Source organism: Oncorhynchus mykiss, unplaced genomic scaffold, assembly GCF_013265735.2.
Source record: "Oncorhynchus mykiss isolate Arlee unplaced genomic scaffold, USDA_OmykA_1.1 un_scaffold_250, whole genome shotgun sequence".
Lineage (NCBI taxonomy): Eukaryota > Metazoa > Chordata > Actinopteri > Salmoniformes > Salmonidae > Oncorhynchus > Oncorhynchus mykiss.
In genome coordinates, this window is record NW_023493709.1 from 313,186 (window position 1) to 335,951 (window position 22,766).

A 22,766-nucleotide genomic window follows, 5' to 3' on the forward strand; every position below is an offset into this window, starting at 1 on the left:
AGGAAGAGTAGCTGCTGCCTTGGCAGGAACTGATGGGGATCCATAATAAACCCCAGGAAGAGTAGCTGCTGCCTTGGCAGGAAGTAATGGAGATCCATAATAAACCCCAGGAAGAGTAGCTGCTGCCTTGGCAGGAACTGATGGGGATCCATAATAAACCCCAGGAAGAGTAGCTGCTGCCTTGGCAGGAACTGATGGGGATCCATAATAAACCCCAGGAAGAGTAGCTGCTGCCTTGGCAGGAACTGATGGGGATCCATAATAAACCCCAGGTAGAGTAGCTGCTGCCTTGGCAGGAACTAATGGGGATCCATAATAAACCCCAGGAAGAGTAGCTGCTGCCTTGGCAGGAACTGATGGGGATCCATAATAAACCCCAGGAAGAGTAGCTGCTGCCTTGGCAGCAACTGATGGGGATCCATAATAAACCCCAGGAAGAGTAGCTGCTGCAGAAACTAATGGGGATCCATAATAAACCCCAGGAAGAGTAGCTGCTGCCTTGGCAGGAACTGATGGGGATCCATAATAAACCCCAGGAAGAGTAGCTGCTGCCTTGGCAGGAACTGATGGGTATCCATAATAAACCCCAGGAAGAGTAGCTGCTGCCTTGGCAGGAACTGATGGGTATCCATAATAAACCCCAGGAAGAGTAGCTGCTGCCTTGGCAGGAACTTATGGGGATCCATAATAAACCACAGGAAGAGTAGCTGCTGCCTTGGCAGGAACTGATGGGGATCCATAATAAACCCCAGGAAGAGTAGCTGCTGCCTTGGCAGGAACTAATGGGGATCCATAATAAACCCCAGGAAGAGTAGCTGCTGCCTTGGCAGGAACTGATGGGGATCCATAATAAACCCCAGGAAGAGTAGCTGCTGCCTTGGCAGGAACTGATGGGGATCCATAATAAACCCCAGGAATAGTAGCTGCTGTCTTGGCAGGAACTATTGGGGATCCATAATAAACCCCAGGAAGAGTAGCTGCTGCCTTGACAGGAACTAATGGGGATCCATAATAAACCCCAGGAAGAGTAGCTGCTGCCTTGGCAGGAACTGATGGGGATCCATAATAAACCCCAGGAAGAGTAGCTGCTGCAGGAACTAATGGGGATCCATAATAAACCCCAGGAAGAGTAGCTGCTGCCTTGGCAGGAACTGATGGGTATCCATAATAAACCCCAGGAAGAGTAGCTGCTGCCTTGGCAGGAACTGATGGGTATCCATAATAAACCCCAGGAAGAGTAGCTGCTGCCTTGGCAGGAACTTATGGGGATCCATAATAAACCACAGGAAGAGTAGCTGCTGCCTTGGCAGGAACTGATGGGGATCCATAATAAACCCCAGGAAGAGTAGCTGCTGTCTTGGCAGGAACTATTGGGGATCCATAATAAACCCCAGGAAGAGTAGCTGCTGCCTTGACAGGAACTAATGGGGATCCATAATAAACCCCAGGAAGAGTAGCTGCTGCCTTGGCAGGAACTGATGGGGATCCATAATAAACCCCAGGAAGAGTAGCTGCTGCAGGAACTAATGGGGATCCATAATAAATACAAATACTTGTATCAATATTTGTGTGTCTCTTTACTCTTGGATTCTAAAATGCTAATTAGCATCAAAGTAGTTGACAGAGTCATGAAAAATTGGAAGAATTGAATAAATCACATTTTTGGCTATGATAAAAGATATGCCTCTGGGGTCAAAATTATCCATGTCAGAAGTATGGTTCAATGAAAATGTGTACTGGGTGTAAAGTTTGTTTTAAATTCTCACTCATTAAACACAAATCAATCAACACATGCTTCTTTTTGAACGACTTAATATAATATTAAACTTTTATTAAATAAATGAAAAATAAACTTTTGGTTCCTCAACTGCGTTGCCCACTCCAGTCCTCAGATGGCGATGTACGTCTTTTAGGTTCCGGCGACGCTGCTAGTGTGACGTATAATCTAGTGGACGGGACGCTCCTTCAACAACAACAGCTAGTCAGACACCTCGGTAGCTTTCTAGCAAACATAGCTACAACATTCACGCTCTTTACACTGTTTTGGTGTATATTCAACACACTTCTGTCGTATGTACTTGATGACCCACGTAATTATATATTTACGTTGTTTGTCAGCTAGCTGGTTTGCTAAATTAGCTTAGAACTAGGCTAGTCGCTAATGCTAGCTAGCTAACATCTCCGACCATGAGTTCACCAAGCTACTCTCCTCCTGATAAAGAAGCTCTCATCAAAGAGGAGGAGGAAGAGGAGTCTGTTACAATACAAAAACAAGTAGAGGGTGAGGCTGTTACCGTGAAAGAAGAAGAGAAAGACGTTTCAGTGAAAGAAGAGGAAGACGCGTTCAGAGTGAAAGAGGAGGAGGATGTTACAGTAAAAGAAGAGGAGGATGCAGTTTTTGGAGTGAAAGAGGAGGAGATGACTGTCACATTGGAGGAAGAAGAGGAGGTTGGAGATCTGTTTAACACCAGTAAGTACCGTCTCTGCAGTCGTTGAACCAATATGCAGTAAAGGGGTTCTACACTTTAATGTTGTTCTGTGGGAATGGCTGAAGCTGCACTGTAACGCGTAGAACATCAAGAGTGGGCCAACAATTGATCAAATGCATCCAATGACAATGCATGAACTACTGTAGTCCTCAATATCTCCTATTAGATTAGCCCAATGTGTAGTCTTAAAGGGGCAATCAGCAGTTGTTACATCCATTTTGGGACGTATAGATTAATGATATGTACCCATTGTTTCTTGAAGAATTCACTTATAAATGCCTCATGAGCTTAGTTCAACTGTCGTACCCCATCAGAACCCCAAAATATAAGCTTTCTTTTACTCCAATGTTTGTCAGTAAATATAAACAAACACTGTATATCCTCAAAACATGGTTAAAACAATAATGTTGATATCATGGATGGTTGCATTTCTCCAGCCCCATCCCTTTTTACCGAAACGGGCAGTTCGCTTTGTTATTCTTTCAACATGTGATTGCTGCCCCCCGTTACTCCTCAAGGTCCAGGGACTGTAATGTTTCTTTCAGAGGTAGACTGGCTCTGGCAGCCAAAATCGTCAAATATTCCATCTAAATGTGAATCGATAATCAATCAATTTGCGATACGTTTCTACAAACATAAATTGCTGTACTCACATGATACTTTCATATTACATCAAAATAATTTCACATGATACTTTCATATCACATCAAAATAATTTCACATGATACTTTCATATCACATCAAAATAGGTAACCAGTTGCGACGCCCCAAATGGTAAACCAAATTGGTTTCTCGTAATTTCTCCTTCCTTCAGGCTGCTTTTTCTTCTTTGGACTTTATATGGCGGTTGGCAACCAACTTTAAGGTGCATTACCACCATCAACTGGACTGGAGTGTGGACCTCAGTTCATCTTTCAATCTCCCACGTGGGTATATACCAAGACATTCATGAAGAGGGCACAACAAAATCTTTTCCCCCTCAGGAGACTGAAAAGATTTGGCATGGGTCCCCAGATCCTCAAAAGTTAATTCAGCTGCACCATCGATAGCATCCTGACCGGTTGCATCACCGCCTGGTGTGGCAACTGCTCGGCATCTGACCCTAAGGCACTACAGAGGGTAGTGCGTACGGCCCAGTACATCACTGGGGTCAAGCTTCCTTCCATCCAGGACCTATATACTAGGTGGTGTCAGAGGAATGCCCACAAAATTGTTAGAGACTCCAGTCACCCAAGTCATAGACTGTTTTCTCTGCTAACCCACGGCAAGCGGTACCGGAGTGCCAAGTCTAGGACCAAAAGCCTCCTCAACAGCTTCTACCCCCATGCCATAAGACTGCTGAACAATTCATAAAATCACCACCGGATAATTTACATTGACCCCCCCCCACCCCCCTCTCTTTTGTGCACTGCTACTACTCACTGGTTGTTTGTTACCTATGCATAGTCACTACGCCCCCACCTTCATGTACAGATTACCTCAACTAGCCTGTACCCCTGCACACTGACTCGGTACCGGTGCCCCCTGTATATAGCCTCCACACTGACTCGGTATATAGCCTCCACACTGACTCGGTACTGGTGCCCCCTGTATATAGCCTCCACACTGACTCGGTATATAGCCTCCACACTGACTCTGTACCGGTGCCCCCTGTATATAGCCTCCACACTGACTCTGTACCGGTGCCCCCTCTATATTGCCTCGTTATTGTTATTCTCATTGTGTTACTTTTTATTATGACTTTTTATTTTAGTCTACTTGGTAAACGTTTTCCTCTTCTTGAACTGCACTGTTGGTTCAGGGCTTGTAAGTAAAGCATTTCTCGGTAAAGTCTAAGTTGGTTTCTTGACGGATTTGAAAAAACGTTTTGTCATAAAACACTATCTTTTTTTTTCAATGTTGCTGACACCCCTCCCCAGAGGTGTCTCATTATTGGGATGCATTGCTGATTCCTACCTATAGCTCACTATGAGGTGTCTAGTGATACAGGTTAAGGGCCCTGTTGGAGATTGGTGGTTGGAAGTGGAGTCGAGGGAACAGGCAGGGTTGGACACGGCCATGTTATTATCCCACACACAGTCTCTGTGGTTCATGTCAACCCCATTCCTGGGAATTAGATTTGATTACAAATCGCCCCTGTCTGTTACCACAGAAGGGTTCCATCTGTTCCATTCCCAGCTAGGTTACGGGGCTGTTTGTCACCAGTACCTATGACTGGTTGATAGGGGAAACCTCCATGCTTATTATAGAAAAAGTTATTAGGGGAAAACTATTTAGTAAATTGAAATAAAATAACAAACCTGTTTGAAAAGTGAAAACTATTCCAAAACTTTTTTTCGACTCCAAAACTAAAATAGCCTAAAATAATAACCAGCATTAATTATGTTCAGTTTGAATAATTTACATCTTAACTTTGGATAAAAATATAATTGTGTTTTAAATCATTTTTATGTGGTTTTAAAATTCTGAACCTGGTGGCTGGTAAATGCTGCCATGGGATGGCAATGTTTCAAATAGACCTAGCTTGTGTATCACTATGACTTGCTATCACCAGAAATACTTTAAGAAATTAGGATATTGGAAACTCCTTTCGATTCGTATTAACAGCTTAACGAAAAGAACATTGGCATGAATTACCCTCTGTGAACAAGAAGCACAACATTACAAATATTTTCAGAGATGTGAGATAATTAACTTGTTCTCTGTAATATCGTGTAGCTTTGCAATCGTAACATTACGTACTTTCAAGGAAAATAGGCCTGTTTCTCGACTCATACCCTGACTTTAAAAAGGGATTTCGTGAGAATTAGCTTAGGAACTGCGTGTCACAGCATGACAATCTGAACGCGATTCGTCGACAGTCTCTTGGACGGGCGTTATATAAGCTTTGACATTTTCTGGAATAGTTTTCATTTGAAAACATTTTTTGTTTACTTGCCTGTCTATTGAATTTGGAATGCACTGTACTGTTCATCTCTGAAACTCACTGAGATAATTCCTTTCATACAGCAGTAGCAATACAGGGATATAAGATAAAGCAGATGTGGTTCGTCAAAGGTAAACTATTTATTTTAATGCAGTTTGTGATTATGTTATGCTTGTGCTGGTTAAAATTGTTTTTTTATGGGGCTCTATGCTCAGATAATCGCATCGTATTCTTTCGCAGTAAATCCTTTTTTAAATCTGACAACGCAAGATTAGCAAGATTCTAGGCTTTCGATACATGTGAGACACTTGTATTTTCATGAATGTTTAATATGACTATTTATGTAACGATCACCGTATGTTGTGGAATTTCAGCCCGCTAGCGGGTTCCGTGCGCAGAGAGGTTAAGGTTGTTGTCCTGTTGGAAGGTGAATCGTTGCCCCAGTCTGAGGTCCTGGGCGCTCTGGAGCAGGTATTTCATCAAGGATCTCTCTGAACTTTGCTCCGTTAATATTTCCCTCGATCCTGACTAGTCTCCCAGTCCCTGCTGCTGAAAAACATTGCCACAGCATCATGCTGCCACCACCATGGTTTTAGAGTCCTTAAGGTGCCCTTTGTCAAACTCCAAGCAGGCTGTCATGTGCCTTTTACTGAGGAGGGGCTTCCGTCTGGCCACTCTACCATAAAGGTCTGATTGGTGGAGTGCTGCAGAGATGGTTGTCCTCCTGGAAGATTCTCCCATCTCCACAGAGGAACTTTGGAGCTCTGTCAGAGTGACCATCAGGTTTTTGGTCACCTCCCTGACCAAGGCCCTTCTCAGTTTGGCTGGGTGACCAGCTCTAGGAAGAGTATTCCATTTAAGAATGATGGAGGCCACTGTGTTCTTAGGGACCTTCAATGCTGCAGAATTTTTTGGGTACCCTTTCCCAGATCTGTGCCTCGACACAATCCTGTCTCGGAGCTCTAAGGACAATGCCTTCGACCTCATTGCTTGGTTTTTGCTCTGACATGCACTGTCAACTCTTGGACCTTATATAGACAGGTGTGCCTTTCAAATCATATCCAATCAATTGAATTTACCACACACTGAACAAGTTGTAGATACATCTCAAGGATGGTTAATGGAAACAGGGTGCACCTGAAAGTCTCATAGCAAAGGGTCTGAATACGTATGTAAATAAGGTATTTCTGTTTTTTACCTGTTTCACTGTGTCATTATTGTGTGTCGATTAATGAGGATTCTGTTTTTTAAATACATTTTATAATAAAGCTGTAACGTAACAAATGTGGAAAAGGGGAGGGGTCTTGTTACAGGAATTAAATTGCTCTGTCAATTCATAAGGATTTGGAAGACCCTTATTCTATAATAATGGACAGAGCCCAGTCTTAAAGTCAATCAGCAGAGTATATTCACGAGAGTATTGAATACGATACAGTTTACCACAGGTTATAAACTGAAAATGACGTCATTAGTTTCAGCACCAACCCGTGCCATCTCCGTTCCAGTACAAAGGCTGTATCTCAAGCCTTCCCACATCCGTCTCCCTACCAATTTAATATAATTTACGAGCCAAGGTCTTCTCGTGTAGATAAGCATTCTAGCCAGTCTGAAGATATCATTCATTCATTCCTACCAAGGAACAGACAGTCATTGTTCTAACTCTTGACCACATCCACACACATTATATTCAGTGCTGGGATCAAGAAAGAAAACTCATACATATACAGCAACATAATAGTATTCTGATTAGTACATATACAGTAACATAATAGTATTCGGATTAGTACATATACAGTAACATAATAGTATTCGGATTAGTACATATACAGTAACATAATAGTATTCTGATTAGTCAGTCCTGATTGAAATGTATACATAATTAGTCATCATTGATAAAAACATCCCTTAACAGGTCTGAACTTTCTGAATGAACTATGTTTTATTTTATTTAAAAAAATGTAAAACTTAATTTAATTCACAACCCTAACTCTAACCCCACAGCCGGTTGTAAACACAGCCTGGACTCGAACCGGGGTGTCTGTAGTGACGCCTCAAGCACTGAGATGCAGTGTCTTAGACGGCTGCACCACTCAGGAACCCCAAAATCATGTTCTAGTGCTGTCCCCACCTAAAATAAATCTCGGTCAACCAAGAGTCATTCTACTAAACGATTGGTTGAAATGTTGTTTGTATTTTTCCATATATATACACACCTTTATGTGTTTTAAAATCAACTGTATGTACTGAACTGGTCTGATTCTTTAAGCATGCTTTTTGATCAAATAATTAAGACACACAAATGACCCGAGGGAGCCAGAGATCAAGATAATCTAACCAGAAGGAGGAAAATTCTGCCGTTATGCTCCTGAGGTTTCCGGTAATGGGCTACACCAGAGATCGGCAACCTTTTCCAGATGGAGTGCCAAGTTATCTTACCATTTCTACCGATCTGCGTGCCAGTTAGGATTTTCATATGCACATTTTTGTGGAATAGTTTCATTTAATTTATAATAGTATCTCAAAATCATTGTCTGTGATTCATCTACATTCTATCTAAATGAAAATTATACAAATCTAAAAGTAACTTTTATTGCCATTGCCAACTATGTAAAAATTGCCTACATAAAGCTAACAAATAAAAACATTGCAGCCTGCAGGTAGAAAATATACTATAAATCACATTTTCTGCACATGGCCTGTCTACAACAATCTTGAAACATTGTATCAACTGGGTCCTTCAGTCCTCCAGGCGTGAATTTATTAAAATTAAGTATGTTGTATCTAGTTTCTCTCCTTCAGGGAACAGTAGTTATAGTCATAACGTTACGCTTGTCATATGATGAACTTCAACTTAAATACGGGATCTTGCTGTCTGACAGTTTTTTTATTATGAAATGCACTCAAACTACGTATCATTTAGTGGTTCCTTATGTTACGCTGGGGAAACAGAAGTACTAAATCATTTGAGTTCGCTAAATCCAATGGTTTTTAACAGAGTCATCTTGTAATCCAAAATAGTGTAGCAGTAAGACGTGTTTGTTGTTGTAAATGTTATGTTTTTTTTGTCTTTTTTAAAATATATTGCAATATATTTCAGTCTCTTTCTCCATTTTTTAAAATTACATATACCTTCCGGCAACCCACCTCACCCAATGTGATATGGATCTGCAATTTTTTGAACCTCCATCAGAAGCTAGCCATCAGAAGCTGACCAGCTAATTACATAGCCACTCCTAGCGGCCTTTACCTTTTTTTAGCTCAGACACCAGCTGCTTTTAGCCTGGATTAAACCTGCCAGTCTGCACAGCGCGATATCAACCCTGAGCATATCGGACTGTTTTTCTCCACTACATCACCGTATTCCTGCCGTAAGCTCTGAACCATTACACTGGATAATCGCAGCTGACTAGCTGCTACCGAGTGGCCCAGCCTCGAAGCTAGCCTTGAGCCAGGTCCATCTCCCGGCCTGCCCCAGTGGACCCTATGATCACTCAGCTACACAGCTGATGTCTCCCAGACTCTTCACTAAGACGACTAGAAGCCACTACATCACCGGATTCCTGCCGTAAGCTCTGGACCTTTGTACCAGATTGGCTTTTGTGTCTTAACGCCCTTGTCCTGAAGCTATCACCAGTTAGCCTCGAGCCAGGTGCATCTTCCGGCTAGCAAACAAATAACTGTAGCTACAATACCTCTTTTGTCAATTGGCCTGGACCCTTTGTCGACACAGAGCCCCGCCGATCCATCACGACTGGTCTGCCGACTCAATTCCGTCAGATGTGCTCTCAACCGGCCTTTGCCAGACGTCGTGACACCCTTGTCCCGAAGCTAGCACCAGTTAGCCTCGAGCCAGGCACGTCTCCCAGCTAGCATAGTAACTACTACCTAGCTGCTTCCCTGTTTCATATATTGCTGTCCACTGGACCCAATGATCACCTGGCTACATAGCTGATGCCTGCTGGACTGTTCATAAATCACGGGTGTCCTGTTTGTTTATTTTGTTTATCTGTCGGCCACAGCCACGAACTCATACCCTGTGTGTCATTAACTTACCCTCTCTGCCCATTCATCGCCATTTTACCTGTTGTTGTTGTCTTAGCTGATTAACTGTTGTCTTACCCGTTGTCTTAGCTAGCTCTCCTAATCAACACCTGTGATTGCTTTATGCCTCGCTTTATGTCGCTCTTATGTCAATATGCCTTGTATACTGTTGTTTAGGGTAGTGATCATTGTTTTATTTTACTGCGGAGCTTCTAGTCCCACTCAACATGCCTCAAATAACTATTTTGTCCCACCTCCCACACATGCGGTGACCTCACCTAGCATAACTCCAAAAATGCAACCTCTCTTATCATCACTCAATGCCTAGGTTTACCTCCACTGTACCCGCACCCTACCATACCCTCTACATCACCTGAGGAACAGAGGAGTAGGATGAGGGTACGGCTAAAGGCTATCAGATCGTCTAGTGCGTTGGGAACAAAGAAAAAAGGAGCAGATTTCTGGGCTTGGTAGGATAGATTCAAGGCATAGTGTACAGACAGGTTAACCCAGGCCCTGTGTGTCCCCAGGCACTCTCATTTGTTGACTTCTGTATTCGAAAAAGCCTTGGTTTCATGCATGTTAACATCAGAAGCCTCCTCCCTAAGTTTGTTTTACCCACTGCTTTAGCACACTCCGCCAACCTTAATGGCCTTGCCGTGTCTGAATCCTGGCTTAGGAAGGCCACCAAAAATTCTGAAATTTCCATCCCCAACTACAACATTTTCCGTCAAGATAGAACTGTCAAAGGGGGTGACACTCTAGACCCAAACTGTTACAGACTTATATCCATCCTGCCCTGCCTTTCTAAAGTCTTTGAAAGCCACGTTAACAAACAGATCACTGACCATTTCGAATCCCACCATACCTTCTCCGCTGTGCAATCCGGTTTCCGAGCTGCACCTCAGCCATGCTCAAGGTACTAAACGATATCATAACCGCCATCGATAAAAGACAGTACTGTGCAGCCGTCTTCATCGACCTGGCCAAGGCTTTCGACTCAATCACCCTATTCTTATCGGCAGACTCAACAGTCTTGGTTTCTCAAATGACTGCCTCGCCTGGTTCACCAACTAACAAACTAACAAACCTCCAGATGAACTTCAATGCCATACAACACTCCTTTTGTGGCCTCCAACTGCTCTAAAAAGCAAGTAAAACTAAATGCATGCTCTTCAACCGATCGCTGCCTGCACCCGCCCACCCGACTAGCATCACTACTCTGGACGGTACTGACTTAGAATAGATGGACAACTACAAATATCTAGGTGTCTGGTTAGACTGTAAACTCTCCTTCCAGACTCACAGTAAACATCTCCAATCAAAAATGAAATCTAATATCCGCTTCCTATTTCGCAACAAAGCCTCCTACACTCATGCTGTCAAACCTACCATTGTAAAACGGATCGGCGATGTCATTTACAAAATAGCCTCCAACACTCTACTCACAAACTGGATGCAGTCTACCACAGCGCCATCCATTTTGTCACTAAAGCCCCATATACAGTGGGGAGAACAAGTATTTGATACACTGCCGATATTGCAGGCTTTCCTACTTACAAAGCATGTAGAGGTATGTAATGTTTTATCATAGGTACACTTCAACTGTGAGAGACGGAATCTAAAACAAAAATCCAGATAATCACATTTGTATGATTTTTAAGTAATTCAGTTTCAGGACGGCTCTAGGTTGCCCTCAACCGACCAATGATAGGTGTCTGAGTCGACTTACTCTCAGATCATCCTCCACTGACTCGGCACTGTTTACACCTCCAAGGTGACCCCCCCCCCCCTCAAACAGGAAAACACACTCAGAGCCTACGAGGCGTTTAAAACTACGTACGAGATGTGGTATCCAAATCATACAATGTGATTTTCTGGATTTTTGTTTTCGATTCCGTCTCTCAGAGTTGAAGTGTACCTATGATAAAACATTACAGACCTTTACATGCTTTGTAAGTAAAATAACCTGCAAAATCGGCAGTGTACCACTCACCACTGCAACCTGTATGCTCTTGTCGGCTGGCCCTCGCTAAATATTCGTCGCCAAACCCATAGCAACACCCACCCGTAGCACGCGCTCCAGCAGATATATCTCACTGGTCATCTCCAAAGCCAACACCTCCTTTGGCCGCCTTTCCTTCCAGTTCTTTGCTGGCAATGACTGGAACGAATTGCGAAAATCTCTGAAGTTGAAGACTTATATCTCTCTCACTAACTTTAAGCATCAGCAATCTGAGCAGCTTCCCAATCACTGCAGCTGTACACAGCCCATCTGTAAATAGCCCATCCAACTGCCTACCTCATCCCCATGTTTTTAATTATTTATTTTCTTGCTCTTTTGCACACCAGTATTTCTACTTGCACATCATCTGTGCTCCACGTGGTAGTCTGCTTGATTTACTGTAGGCTCTCGTTAGTCTGTTTGCACACAGAGATACTTTGCTCATAATGTGTAGAGAACTGTTCCTTGATGGATAGGCTATTGTACAACACACAGAGATATTTTCCTTTATTCAGGACATTTAGAATGACAACACATTACAGAGTAGCCTAATGGGATTATTCACAAAATTATCTGGTGATCAGGTTATGAAATGTCATGACAAAGACATTTTAGTTTCCATGTTTCACCTGAAATATTAAATGATTTTTCTGTATTTGTTGTTAGGTTAAGTTTTGGGTCCTACAGTAGGTCTATGTTGTTGTTAGGTGAAGTTTTGGGTCCTACAGTAGGTCTATGTTGTTGTTAGGTGAAGTTATGTGTCCTACAGAAGGTCTATGTTGTTAGGTGAAGTTATGGGTCCTACAGTAGGTCTATGTTGTTGTTATGGGTCCTACAGTAGGTCTATGTTATTGTTATGGGTCCTAGAGTACACTATGTGTGTCATGCAACAACAACCAAAGTGCTTCTTTGTTCATTACAGGTGTATTTGACAAATCGTGAACAACCCCTCATTGTCAGGCTGATGGAAAAGCTAGACAAAGAGCATTTTACTGGTTGAAGTGTTTTTTAAGTACAAAGCGGTTGATTTGCGATGATGACACAAACATTATATTAAGCAGGACATTCAAACTAGCCTTATAATTATAATCCAAAGTAGTGTCATGCACTCATAAGCAGCCTGGACATGGAGGTTACTCCCCTGAGTTTTCCCCCATTCACATTCAGAATACATTGTGAAAAACTCAAATCTTTGCTCACCATTTTTGCTCCAGGCAGATATACTACATCAATAACTAGCGGTTTCCTCATTAGCAGATACAGTGCCCTGCGAAAGTATTCGGCCCCCTTGAACTTTGCGACCTTTTGCCACATTTCAGGCTTCAAACATAAAGATATAAAACTGTATTTTTTTGTGAAGAATCAACAACAAGTGGGACACAATCATGAAGTGGAACGTCATTTATTGGATATTTCAAACTTTTTTAACAAATCAAAAACTGAAAAATTGGGCGTGCAAAATTATTCAGCCCCTTTACTTTCAGTGCAGAAAACTCTCTCCAGAAGTTCAGTGAGGATCTCTGAATGATCCAATGTTGACCTAAATGACTAATAATGATAAATACAATCCACCTGTGTGTAATCAAGTCTCCGTATAAATGCACCTGCACTGTGATAGTCTCAGGGGTCCGTTAAAAGCGCAGAGAGCATCATGAAGAACAAGGAACACACCAGGCAGGTCCGAGATACTGTTGTGAAGAAGTTTAAAGCCGGATTTGGATACAAAAAGATTTCCCAAGCTTTAAACATCCCAAGGAGCACTGTGCAAGCGATAATATTGAAATGGAAGGAGTATCAGACCACTGCAAATCTACCAAGACCTGGCCGTCCCTCTAAACTTTCAGCTCATACAAGGAGAAGACTGATCAGAGATGCAGCCAAGAGGCCCATGATCACTCTGGATGAACTGCAGAGATCTACAGCTGAGGTGGGAGACTCTGTCCATAGGACAACAATCAGTCGTATATTGCACAAATCTGGCCTTTATGGAAGAGTGGCAAGAAGAAAGCCATTTCTTAAAGATATCCATAAAAAGTGTCGTTTAAAGTTTGCCACAAGCCACCTGGGAGACACACCAAACATGTGGAAGAAGGTGCTCTGGTCAGATGAAACCAAAATTGAACTTTTTGGAACAATGCAAAACGTTATGTTTGGCGTAAAAGCAACACAGCTGAACACACCATCCCCACTGTCAAACATGGTGGTGGTAGCATCATGGTTTGGGCCTGCTTTTCTTCAGCAGGGACAAGGAAGATGGTTAAAATTGATGGGAAGATGGATGGAGCCAAATACAGGACCATTCTGGAAGAAAACCTGATGGAGTCTGCAAAAGACCTGAGACTGGGACGGAGATTTGTCTTCCAACAAGACAATGATCCAAAACATAAAGCAAAATCTACAATTTAATGGTTCAAAAATAAACATATCCAGGTGTTAGAATGGCCAAGTCAAAGTCCAGACCTGAATCCAATCGAGAATCTGTGGAAAGAACTGAAAACTGCTGTTCACAAATGCTCTCTATCCAACCTCACTGAGCTCGAGCTGTTTTGCAAGGAGGAATGGGAAAAAATTTCAGTCTCTCGATGTGCAAAACTGATAGAGACACCCCAAGCGACTTACAGCTGTAATCGCAGCAAAAGGTGGCGCTACAAAGTATTAACTTAAGGGGGCTGAATCATTTTGCACGCCCAATTTTTCAGTTTTTGATTTGTTAAAAAAGTTTGAAATATCCAATAAATGTTGTTCCACTTCATGATTGTGTCCCACTTGTTGTTGATTCTTCACAAAAAAAATACAGTTTTATATCTTTATGTTTGAAGCCTGAAATGCGGCAAAAGGTCGCAAAGTTCAAGGGGGCCGAATACTTTCGCAAGGCACTGTATACTACATCCATAACTAGTGGTTTCCTCATTACCAGACATACTACATCAGTAACTATCGGTTTCCTCATTAGCAGGGAGGAGTTTCTACAACCAGATTGTTTGTGCATCGCCCTCATTCCGCAATTATAGCAACACAGAAAGGGGCCTATATTGGAGACCAAAAGTCTTCTGGCACACTGCTTAGAGTTTCAACAACATTAATAACTTATTTATAGTCTACAATCTTAGATGTTACTACTAATGTGAAAACAAGACAAAATATGACTTGCTCATTTTAAGACAACTGTCAAATTATTTTAACATTCATTACAGACATGAATTGTTGTTCAACATCATGGCTATGCTGTTGGCATCACCTTTTACAGTGGATTACCGCTGTTGTGGGCCTTTAATCATCTGTCTGACTTTGTTGTTCACACAGGAGAGATACGGGACTATCGTGGATCCTCTGGGGAGCCTCAACAACCTCATGACGCTGAAGAGGCAGAGACGACTTTCTCCAGATCAGAACACCTTAATAAACACCTGCAGATATCCACAGGGAAAATAACTCACTGCTCCTCTGACCGTGGGAAGAGATTCACCTCATCAGGCATTACAATTCATCAGAGAACACACACAGGAGAGAAATCTTATAGCTGTGGTCAATGTGGGGAGAGTTTTGGTGCATCTTGCACTCTGACTCTACACCAGAGAACACACACAGGAGAGAAACCCTATAGCTGTGGTCAATGTGGGAAGAGATGGAGGACATCTGGCCAGCTGACATCACACCAGAGAACACACACAGGAGAGAAACCTTATAGCTGTGTTCAATGTGGGAAGAGTTTTGGTCAATCAACCAGCCTGATATCACACCAGAGAATTCACACAGGAGAGAAACCATATAGCTGTGGTCAATGTGGGAAGAGTTTTGGTCAATCAAGCGCTCTGACTCTACACCAGAGAATACACACAGGAGAGAAACCTTTTAGCTGTAATCAGTGTGGGAAGAGTTTTACTCACAAAAGCACCCTGATATCACACCAGAGAATACACACAGGAGAGAAACCGTATAGCTGTGATGAATGTGGGAAGAATTTTGCTTTTTTGAGCAATCTGACTCTTCACCAGAGAACACACACAGGAGAGAAACCTCATTTCTGTGATCAATGTGGGAAGAATTTTACTCAGCTAAAAAGCCTGATATCACACCAGAGAACACACACAGGAGAGAAACCTTATAGCTGTGTTCAATGTGGGAGGAGTTTTTCTCAGTCAACCAGCCTGATATACCACCAGAGAATTCACACAGGAGAGAAACCTTATAGCTGTGGTCAATGTGGGAAGAGTTTTGGTCAATCGAGAGCTCTGACTCTACACCAGAGAATACACACAGGAGAGAAACCTTTTAGCTGTAATCAATGTGGGAAGAGTTTTACTCACAAAAGAACCCTGATATCACACCAGAGAATACACACAGGAGAGAAACCATATAGCTGTGATGAATGTGGGAGGAGTTTTGCTTTTTCGAGCAATCTGACTCTTCACCAGAGAACACACACAGGAGAGAAATCTAATTTCTGTGATCAATGTGGGAAGAGTTTTGCTAGTTCACGCAATCTGACTCTTCACCAGAGAACACACACAGGAGAGAAATCCTAAAGCTGTACTCAATGTGGGAATTGAATTTTTTTTTTTTTTTTTACATCTAGCCTTCTGAAGACACCAGAGAACACACACAGGAGAGATCTTATAGCTGTACTGTATGTGGGAAGAGTTTTTGTTCAATCTAGCTCTCTGAAGATACACCAGAGAACACACACAGGAGAGAAATCTCATAGCTATGATCAGTGTGACCAGAGATACTCTGAAAAAAGATCTCATACATACATGTCAATGATATGATTTCACAATGTAGAATGTTTTAACAGTGTAGTAGGAGTATTTTAATGATGTGACAATGTGGAATGTTGTAACATTGTAGTAGGAGTATTTTAATGATGTCACAATGTAGAACCCTAAATGTTTGCCCCATGTTCTATTGATTTCAGCATGATATGGATATTAGCCTCAGGGGAAAATCCAGGCTCTGAAATGGAAGAGTACTATTTATGAGACTAAGTGACTAACAAAAAGATTTGTTACACTTACCACGTTGGTGACCCACTTGAGTCAAATTGCAACACTTCGAAATGTGGCTAGCTGTTTTCTACAAATTGTCCTCTAACCAGTGATGTACACATTATTCACAGATTCCGTGTGGTTTTTGAGCTGTTAGTTTTGACAGGATGTGCAACCTCATCTCCCTCCTCTCGGCACAATGCATTTCAACGTGATATCGATGAGTGATGACAAATAAGTGCATCACACCAAAATGTAGCTGACTGTCTTCTGTAGGTTGTCCTCTAACTAGTGAGCTAAAAGATATCTCCCATTTCCATGTGTTTTTTTAGATGTTAGTTTCAACAGCAAGTACAATCTGACCTCCCCCATAATCGATATCAGTGATTTATTGCTACTTGTCAAAACAACAGCGTTTTTGGTGCTTGTGTCCATGGTGAGGACAACTTAGTGTCTGATTGTCTCATGGTTGGGCAGTCAAAAAGATTTGTGTTTTGTGTTTAGCCAGTGCGGTCCATGGATCACAAATTATTTTGACTTTCCGTATTAGAGATGAGTTATGTTCCAAGGGGACGAGGGTTCTAGAAGCAAGTGAGTTTTAGGAAGGGGAAAAAAATACACTTTTTTTCTTGTTTTTAATTGTTGCCAGCCAGTAGACACCATGTTAATATTGTAGAATGTGAAGCATTGTAGTTGATTATAATGTGAAATGGAAGTTGTTTTCTGTTGGTGGTGTGCATTCTTTTAAGGTGTTACAGTCTTTGGTTTTTCCATTTATGTTTTGAGGTTGGACTTTAGCACGTCTATCTCGTTAGCACGTAGGGCGCACTGATTGGTGTCACCTCGTTAGTCAGTATGTGTTACACCTGTGCTGGCTTGTCCATCTCGTTAGTGGGAAGGTGTTTCACCTGAGCTGGTCCGGGTTCTATTTAAGAGTGTCTGGCCCAGTGCTCCAGTTGTCTTGATAGATGTGGAGAGTCAACACCTTTAGTTGCTCCACCTTTTTGGTTTGCTTCCTGTCTTTAAGTTTGGTGTGCGTTTTTCTTTTATTTCCCTCTTCTTGGGCAGATTTAGTGGGTCTCATGGTGGGTGACTTTTGTCCCAGTTGTTGTTACTAGTCAACTTTCAGTGGACACTGAGAGCAAAACTGCAACATTATGTTATAATACTTTTATTGGATCAAATGGTGTTTTATGCTACAGAATAGAGGGTTCTTAGAACTATTGTGTCTGTGTTCTACTGAGGATGGGCCTCTGGGAGATAACACTGACAGGAGATTTATAATGTCTTTTGGGTGATAAAACCGCATTCCAGAACATGAGTTAATGTTTCTGTTCTATATGGTACCAGGGAGAGATGACTCCAGGGCCAGACCCTGGTTTCTACACAAAGAGTACTGTTTTTACAGCAGCTACTGTCTGCTGAGAATTATAAGTATCTTTCATACAAACCTTAACCTTGTGACCTGTTCTATACATCTGTTAGTCACCATGTAGGTTGAAAGGGGTGCATCTTGGCTATGAAAGACCTTTGTACTTTTGTCCCGTAGGTTGACCAGCCATCATTATCGTAAAGCACTCAATTGAATCTCTTTAAATGTGTATGTTGTAATGAAAGTGTATGTCCCTTATTATTAAGTGAATAAAGATTTAATTTAAGAATAACTCTGACTTGTGTGATGAGTTCTCTCATTTGATATTAAATAATTTAACCAGCACATTTGGGGATGTGAATCTTGACTTGGAAACCGCTTCTAACGACCTGGGTAAATGGTGCACGAGGAATCCCTCTAACTTGGGATCTCAGGGAGACCGCATTTCCGGAAAGTAGCCGATGTACCCACCTTTGATCTGAGATGCAGTGAGCCGAGTGGATACCACATCTCGTACGTAGTTTTAAACGCCTCGTAGGCTCTGAGTGTGTTTTCCTGTTTGAGGGGGGGTCACCTTGTAAACATTGCCGAGTCAGTGGAGGATGATCTGAGAGTCAGTCGACTCAGACACCTATCATTGGTCGGTTGAGGGCAACCTAGAGCCGTCCTGAAACTGAATTGATCACAGTGGGTATTGGTGCGGACTGTAGGGGTGAGGGGCCAGGGTGACTGGGTTCTGTGTGAAACATGGTACCTGGTTAAACTCTCTTGGAAGAAGGACCTCATTCTGAGAAGTGTCTGTGTGACCCTCAGAAGTGGTGAATTCCAATTATTTTAAATGTATTGGCCAGTTATGCCCTGGATTTGGTCATTTAGCGTTAAATATCTAGAATCTTTGCGAACTAGTTTTGGCCTTTTAACATTAGAACATCTGGAATCTGTGGCTATTTATGATATAGTAGAAGATATAAGGTGCACCTGTAATTGTTTTAAACCTGAAATTGATTTAAACCTGTAATTGTTTTAAACCTGGATCCCATTTTAGAAGTATTGAAAGATGAAAATGTATGAGTTGCATTATCCTAGGAACTAACCATGACATAGAAATGAGAAAATACTCCTGCAGGTTAAAATATTGTTAAAAAATCAACTAATTGATTAGTTATGTTTGGGAATAGCATTGTATGACTTTGATATGAGAGTTTTGTGACTGTGATAGGAGAGTTGTCTGATGGGAGTGTATCCACTTTAGGGTAAGTTACCCGAACGATGTAACTATAAAAAGCTGATTGGATTTTCTCCGTCCGGGTACTACATTTAAAATAAAAGGCCCTTAAGGCCTGCAAATTCGGGGGGGGGGGTTCTTCCCAGTATGAGAGGAGTTGGGGGGGGTCCTTCCCAGTATGAGAGGAGTTGGGGGGGTCCTTCCCAGTATGAGAGGAGTTGGGGGGGGGTCCTTCCCAGTATGAGAGGAGTTGGGGGGGTCCTTCCCAGTATGAGAGGAGTTGGGGGGGGGTTCTTCCCAGTATGAGAGGAGTTGGGGGGGGGGGGGGTTCTTCCCAGTATGAGAGGAGTTGGGGGGGGGGGGGGGGTTCTTCCCAGTATGAGAGGAGTTTGGGGGGTGGGGGGGTTCTTCCCAGTATGAGAGGAGTTGGGGGGGTTCTTCCCAGTATGAGAGGAGTTGGGGGGAGGGTTCTCCCCAGTATGAGGGGAGTTTCTAGATTTATTGAATAAACCTTTTTCCATACATTTAGAGTGAAGTTGTAATTGCGAAGTTCCCAGAAGAAGTCCAGCAACAACGGAGGTTCCTCGATGAACCCACCTTCTAACAGGTTCTTTGAAGAACCTTTTGGGTCTGTTTTTCATTGACCAAGAACCCTACTCTTCTTAGGGGATCTGAGAACAACTCCAGTTGAACCCTTCATTTTTAGAGTTGTAGTCGGCTCTATTTACTCTCAGATTCAAAACATGCAGATTAGCATCAACGATCAAGTCAGCTGCTGCTGCTCCAATACAGTATGAGTTGAGACGGTGAACTGACGTTGAACCGGGCTGTCAGTCATTCATTCTGTACTATGAGTCTGGTCTATCATTGTTGGTATTGAAAAAGCCTACTGCACATTGTGGTGGAAATTCTAACCAATCAGGAGAGACTTTGTTATTTCTTCAAACAATCAACCTTTTATTTGATAAGAATTGCAATAATGTAGCTGGTCAGTCCTCCACTCTGAGGTGGAAGGCCGAGAGCTCCATGACAAGGAGTTCAGAAGCCTGATATAGTCAAACTATCTTGTGCATTTAGAAAACACGTGGTCTTGGTATGTGTCCGTGTGTGGAGAACGAGACACAGACTAACTGTGAATTAGTCGTCTCGTTCTGTAGCAACAGCTAGTTATTCTAGTCTTCTAGTGAGGTGTCAAAACAACAGGAAATCACTCTAGACACAGTTCCTCTGAAGTAGATCAACGATTCCCTGAATTGGGCCAAGCGCCTTTGGCCTGTCTGTCCAGAGAGTGTGTGGTTGCACACATGCACAAACATACACATAAATGTCTCAACCATAAAAACATCCTTCAACACATTAGAAGTCATAAACTTAAAGTGGTTATCATAGATTTTTCCTTCACAACATTGATAAATCAGATCCAGCCGAAAATGTGTGATGTAGTAGGGAGTTGTAGTTTCTCTAGAGATAAATCGGACCCAGACTGAACTGTGTGATGTAGTAGGGAGTTGTAGTTTCTCCAAAGATAAATCGGACCCAGACTGAACTGTGTGATGTTGTAGTTTCTCCAAAGATAAATCGGACCCAGCCTGAACTGTGTGATGTAGTAGGGAGTTGTAGTTTCTCTAGAGATAAATCGGACCCAGACTGAACTGTGTGATGTAGTAGGGAGTTGTAGTTTCTCTAGAGATAAATCGGACCCAGACTGAACTGTGTGATGTAGTAGGGAGTTGTAGTTTCTCTAGAGATAAATCAGACCCAGACTGAACTATGTGATGTAGTAGGTGATGTAGTTTCCAACAGGCCAATATTCTACATAGTTTAGCGCATAAAACGTAATTGACTACAATGACCATAATTAATTGCTTTGTCTGTGTTTCTTTTACACCTGCTATGTCAGAGAGAATGCACGATGGTCAATGCTATCTGGGATCAATGCTATCTGGGATCCTTGGGACATCCTATCCTAACCATTTTAAATGTAAACTTCAATGGGCTAGGGACGTCCCAAGGATATATCTCTACCTGAAAATACATTATCTAAGTGATTGATAGTTGGTATTCAGCAGTCATAAAGCCTTATTTACTTTAATGAACGACTAAAATAGTGATTTTGTCATACAGCATAGACAGCAGCTCTACACTTTATGGACTGACTGATCCATTCATCCTTCTATCCCTCCTCAGCCTTCCTCTCCTCTGAAGACCCAGTGAGGGTGGAGCTCAGTCAGAGAGCTGTTGAGGGACTGGTTAGGAAGAACACTTCTACAGCCCGAGAGGTGAGAGGTCACACGTGGTTTAGATGGTAAATAGTATGTCCCCTTAGCTATTCATCACGTCAGCAAAAGGGAATATGTTCCATCATCTATGTTCATTTACATTAGTGTAAATTGTCCACTGATATTGGTGTAATTTCTCACCCCATTTGGCTGTATGAAATCTAATTTCCCCTCAGGCACACACATTTGTTCTTTGATATTATGAAGGTCATTTGTGTCAAATGTTCTTTTCCCCCACCTCTTTATATTGAATATTTAATTTCAGTGGCCTGACTGCATCCAGACTCTGTCAAAGGCCCATCCTGGTAGATCTGAACCTAATGCTGCTTGGAGTGATCAGATGACAGAAGTCACATTTAGGTGCCAGGTGTAACTGAGGCTGTAGATGCTCCATATCCATAACTTTGAGTGTTTTATATAATATGACTAAATGTGTTTCTGTGTTGAATGGCAGTCAAGAAATGGAACGGCAAGGCCACAGAACATGGCATAAGCAGAGCTGTGGGAGACCACCTCAAGCCCCTGGTAGAGCCGGGGGTGGTGTTCACCACTCCACCACACCTTCAGCTTATTTGAAAAGTGGGATTGATCTGTTTGATCCACTTGTTCGTTTCTGTTTTCTGTAGTTGAATCCTTTGACATGGGTTTGATACTGATTTTCATACTAAGAGGGACCAAGAGTCTTTCGATTAGTCGGTCATTGGTTTCATATATATATCTCCTTCACTAACTTGAATCATCAGCTGTCAGAGCAGCTTACCAACCATTGCACCTGTACACAACCCATCTGTACATAGCCACACCCAACTACCTACACTGAAAAAATGACCCAAAAATACATCTTTTCAGCAACAACCAAACATATATTGGACGTTGGGCAGAGTCTTCTTTTGAATTACAATTTGCTAAATGGGAATAGCGCAATGTCAAAACACAGTTTCAAAGTGTCCAAATCAATAACCAATATGCAGAAACAATTTGGGATATATTGAAAACCTAAACATTGAAGAGTTGCATTTTGATTCAAGTGGGTCACCAACGTGGTAAGTGTAACACAACACCTTTTTTTGTTAGTCACTTTTTGTTGAATCCATTAATAGTACTATTTCATTTCAGAGCCTGGATTTCCCCCCTGAGGCTAATATCCAGATCATGTTGAAATCAATAGAACAGGGGACAAACGTTTAGGGTTCTACATTGTGACATCATTAAAATACTCCTTCTACATTGTGACATCATTAAAATACTCCTTCTACATTGTGACATCATTAAAATACTCCTATTACAATGTTAAAATATTCTATATTGTGACGTTAATTCATTGATATCATGAAACACCTTCATGTATTTTTTTATGTTAAATCAGAGATCTTTTATCAGAGTATTTTTCCCCTGTGTGTGTTCTCTTGTGAATATTCAGGTGGTCTGGCCGAGTAAAACTCTT

General features: G+C 42.1%; 1 protein-coding gene across 2 annotated transcripts; it reads left to right on the forward strand.

The window, feature by feature from the left end:
• The first annotated feature begins 1,562 nt into the window (after positions 1-1,562).
• Positions 1,563-18,108, forward strand: LOC118948724 (zinc finger protein OZF-like). 2 transcript variants are annotated; one of them, XM_036973458.1, is made up of 2 exons: positions 1,563-2,470; positions 3,304-3,478. In XM_036973458.1, the coding sequence occupies exons 1-2, from the start codon at positions 2,188-2,190 to the stop codon at positions 3,351-3,353; spliced, it is 333 nt and encodes a 110-aa protein (XP_036829353.1). In that variant the 5' UTR covers positions 1,563-2,187; the 3' UTR covers positions 3,354-3,478. The 2 variants fall into 2 exon arrangements, with proteins under 2 accessions (XP_036829353.1, XP_036829352.1); XM_036973457.1 differs by lacking the exon at positions 3,304-3,478 and adding an exon at positions 14,765-18,108 and having other exon boundaries at positions 1,873-2,470.
• Positions 18,109-22,766: the final 4,658 nt, after the last annotated feature.

Excerpts from the sequence above, each read along its gene's own strand:
- LOC118948724 (XM_036973457.1), top strand. The coding sequence starts at position 2,188 with ATGAGTTCACCAAGCTACTCTCCTCCTGATAAAGAAGCTCTCATCAAA. Across the intron at positions 2,471-14,764 it reads TGGAGATCTGTTTAACACCA|GAGAGATACGGGACTATCGT; the intron begins GTAAGTACCGTC and ends TTGTTCACACAG.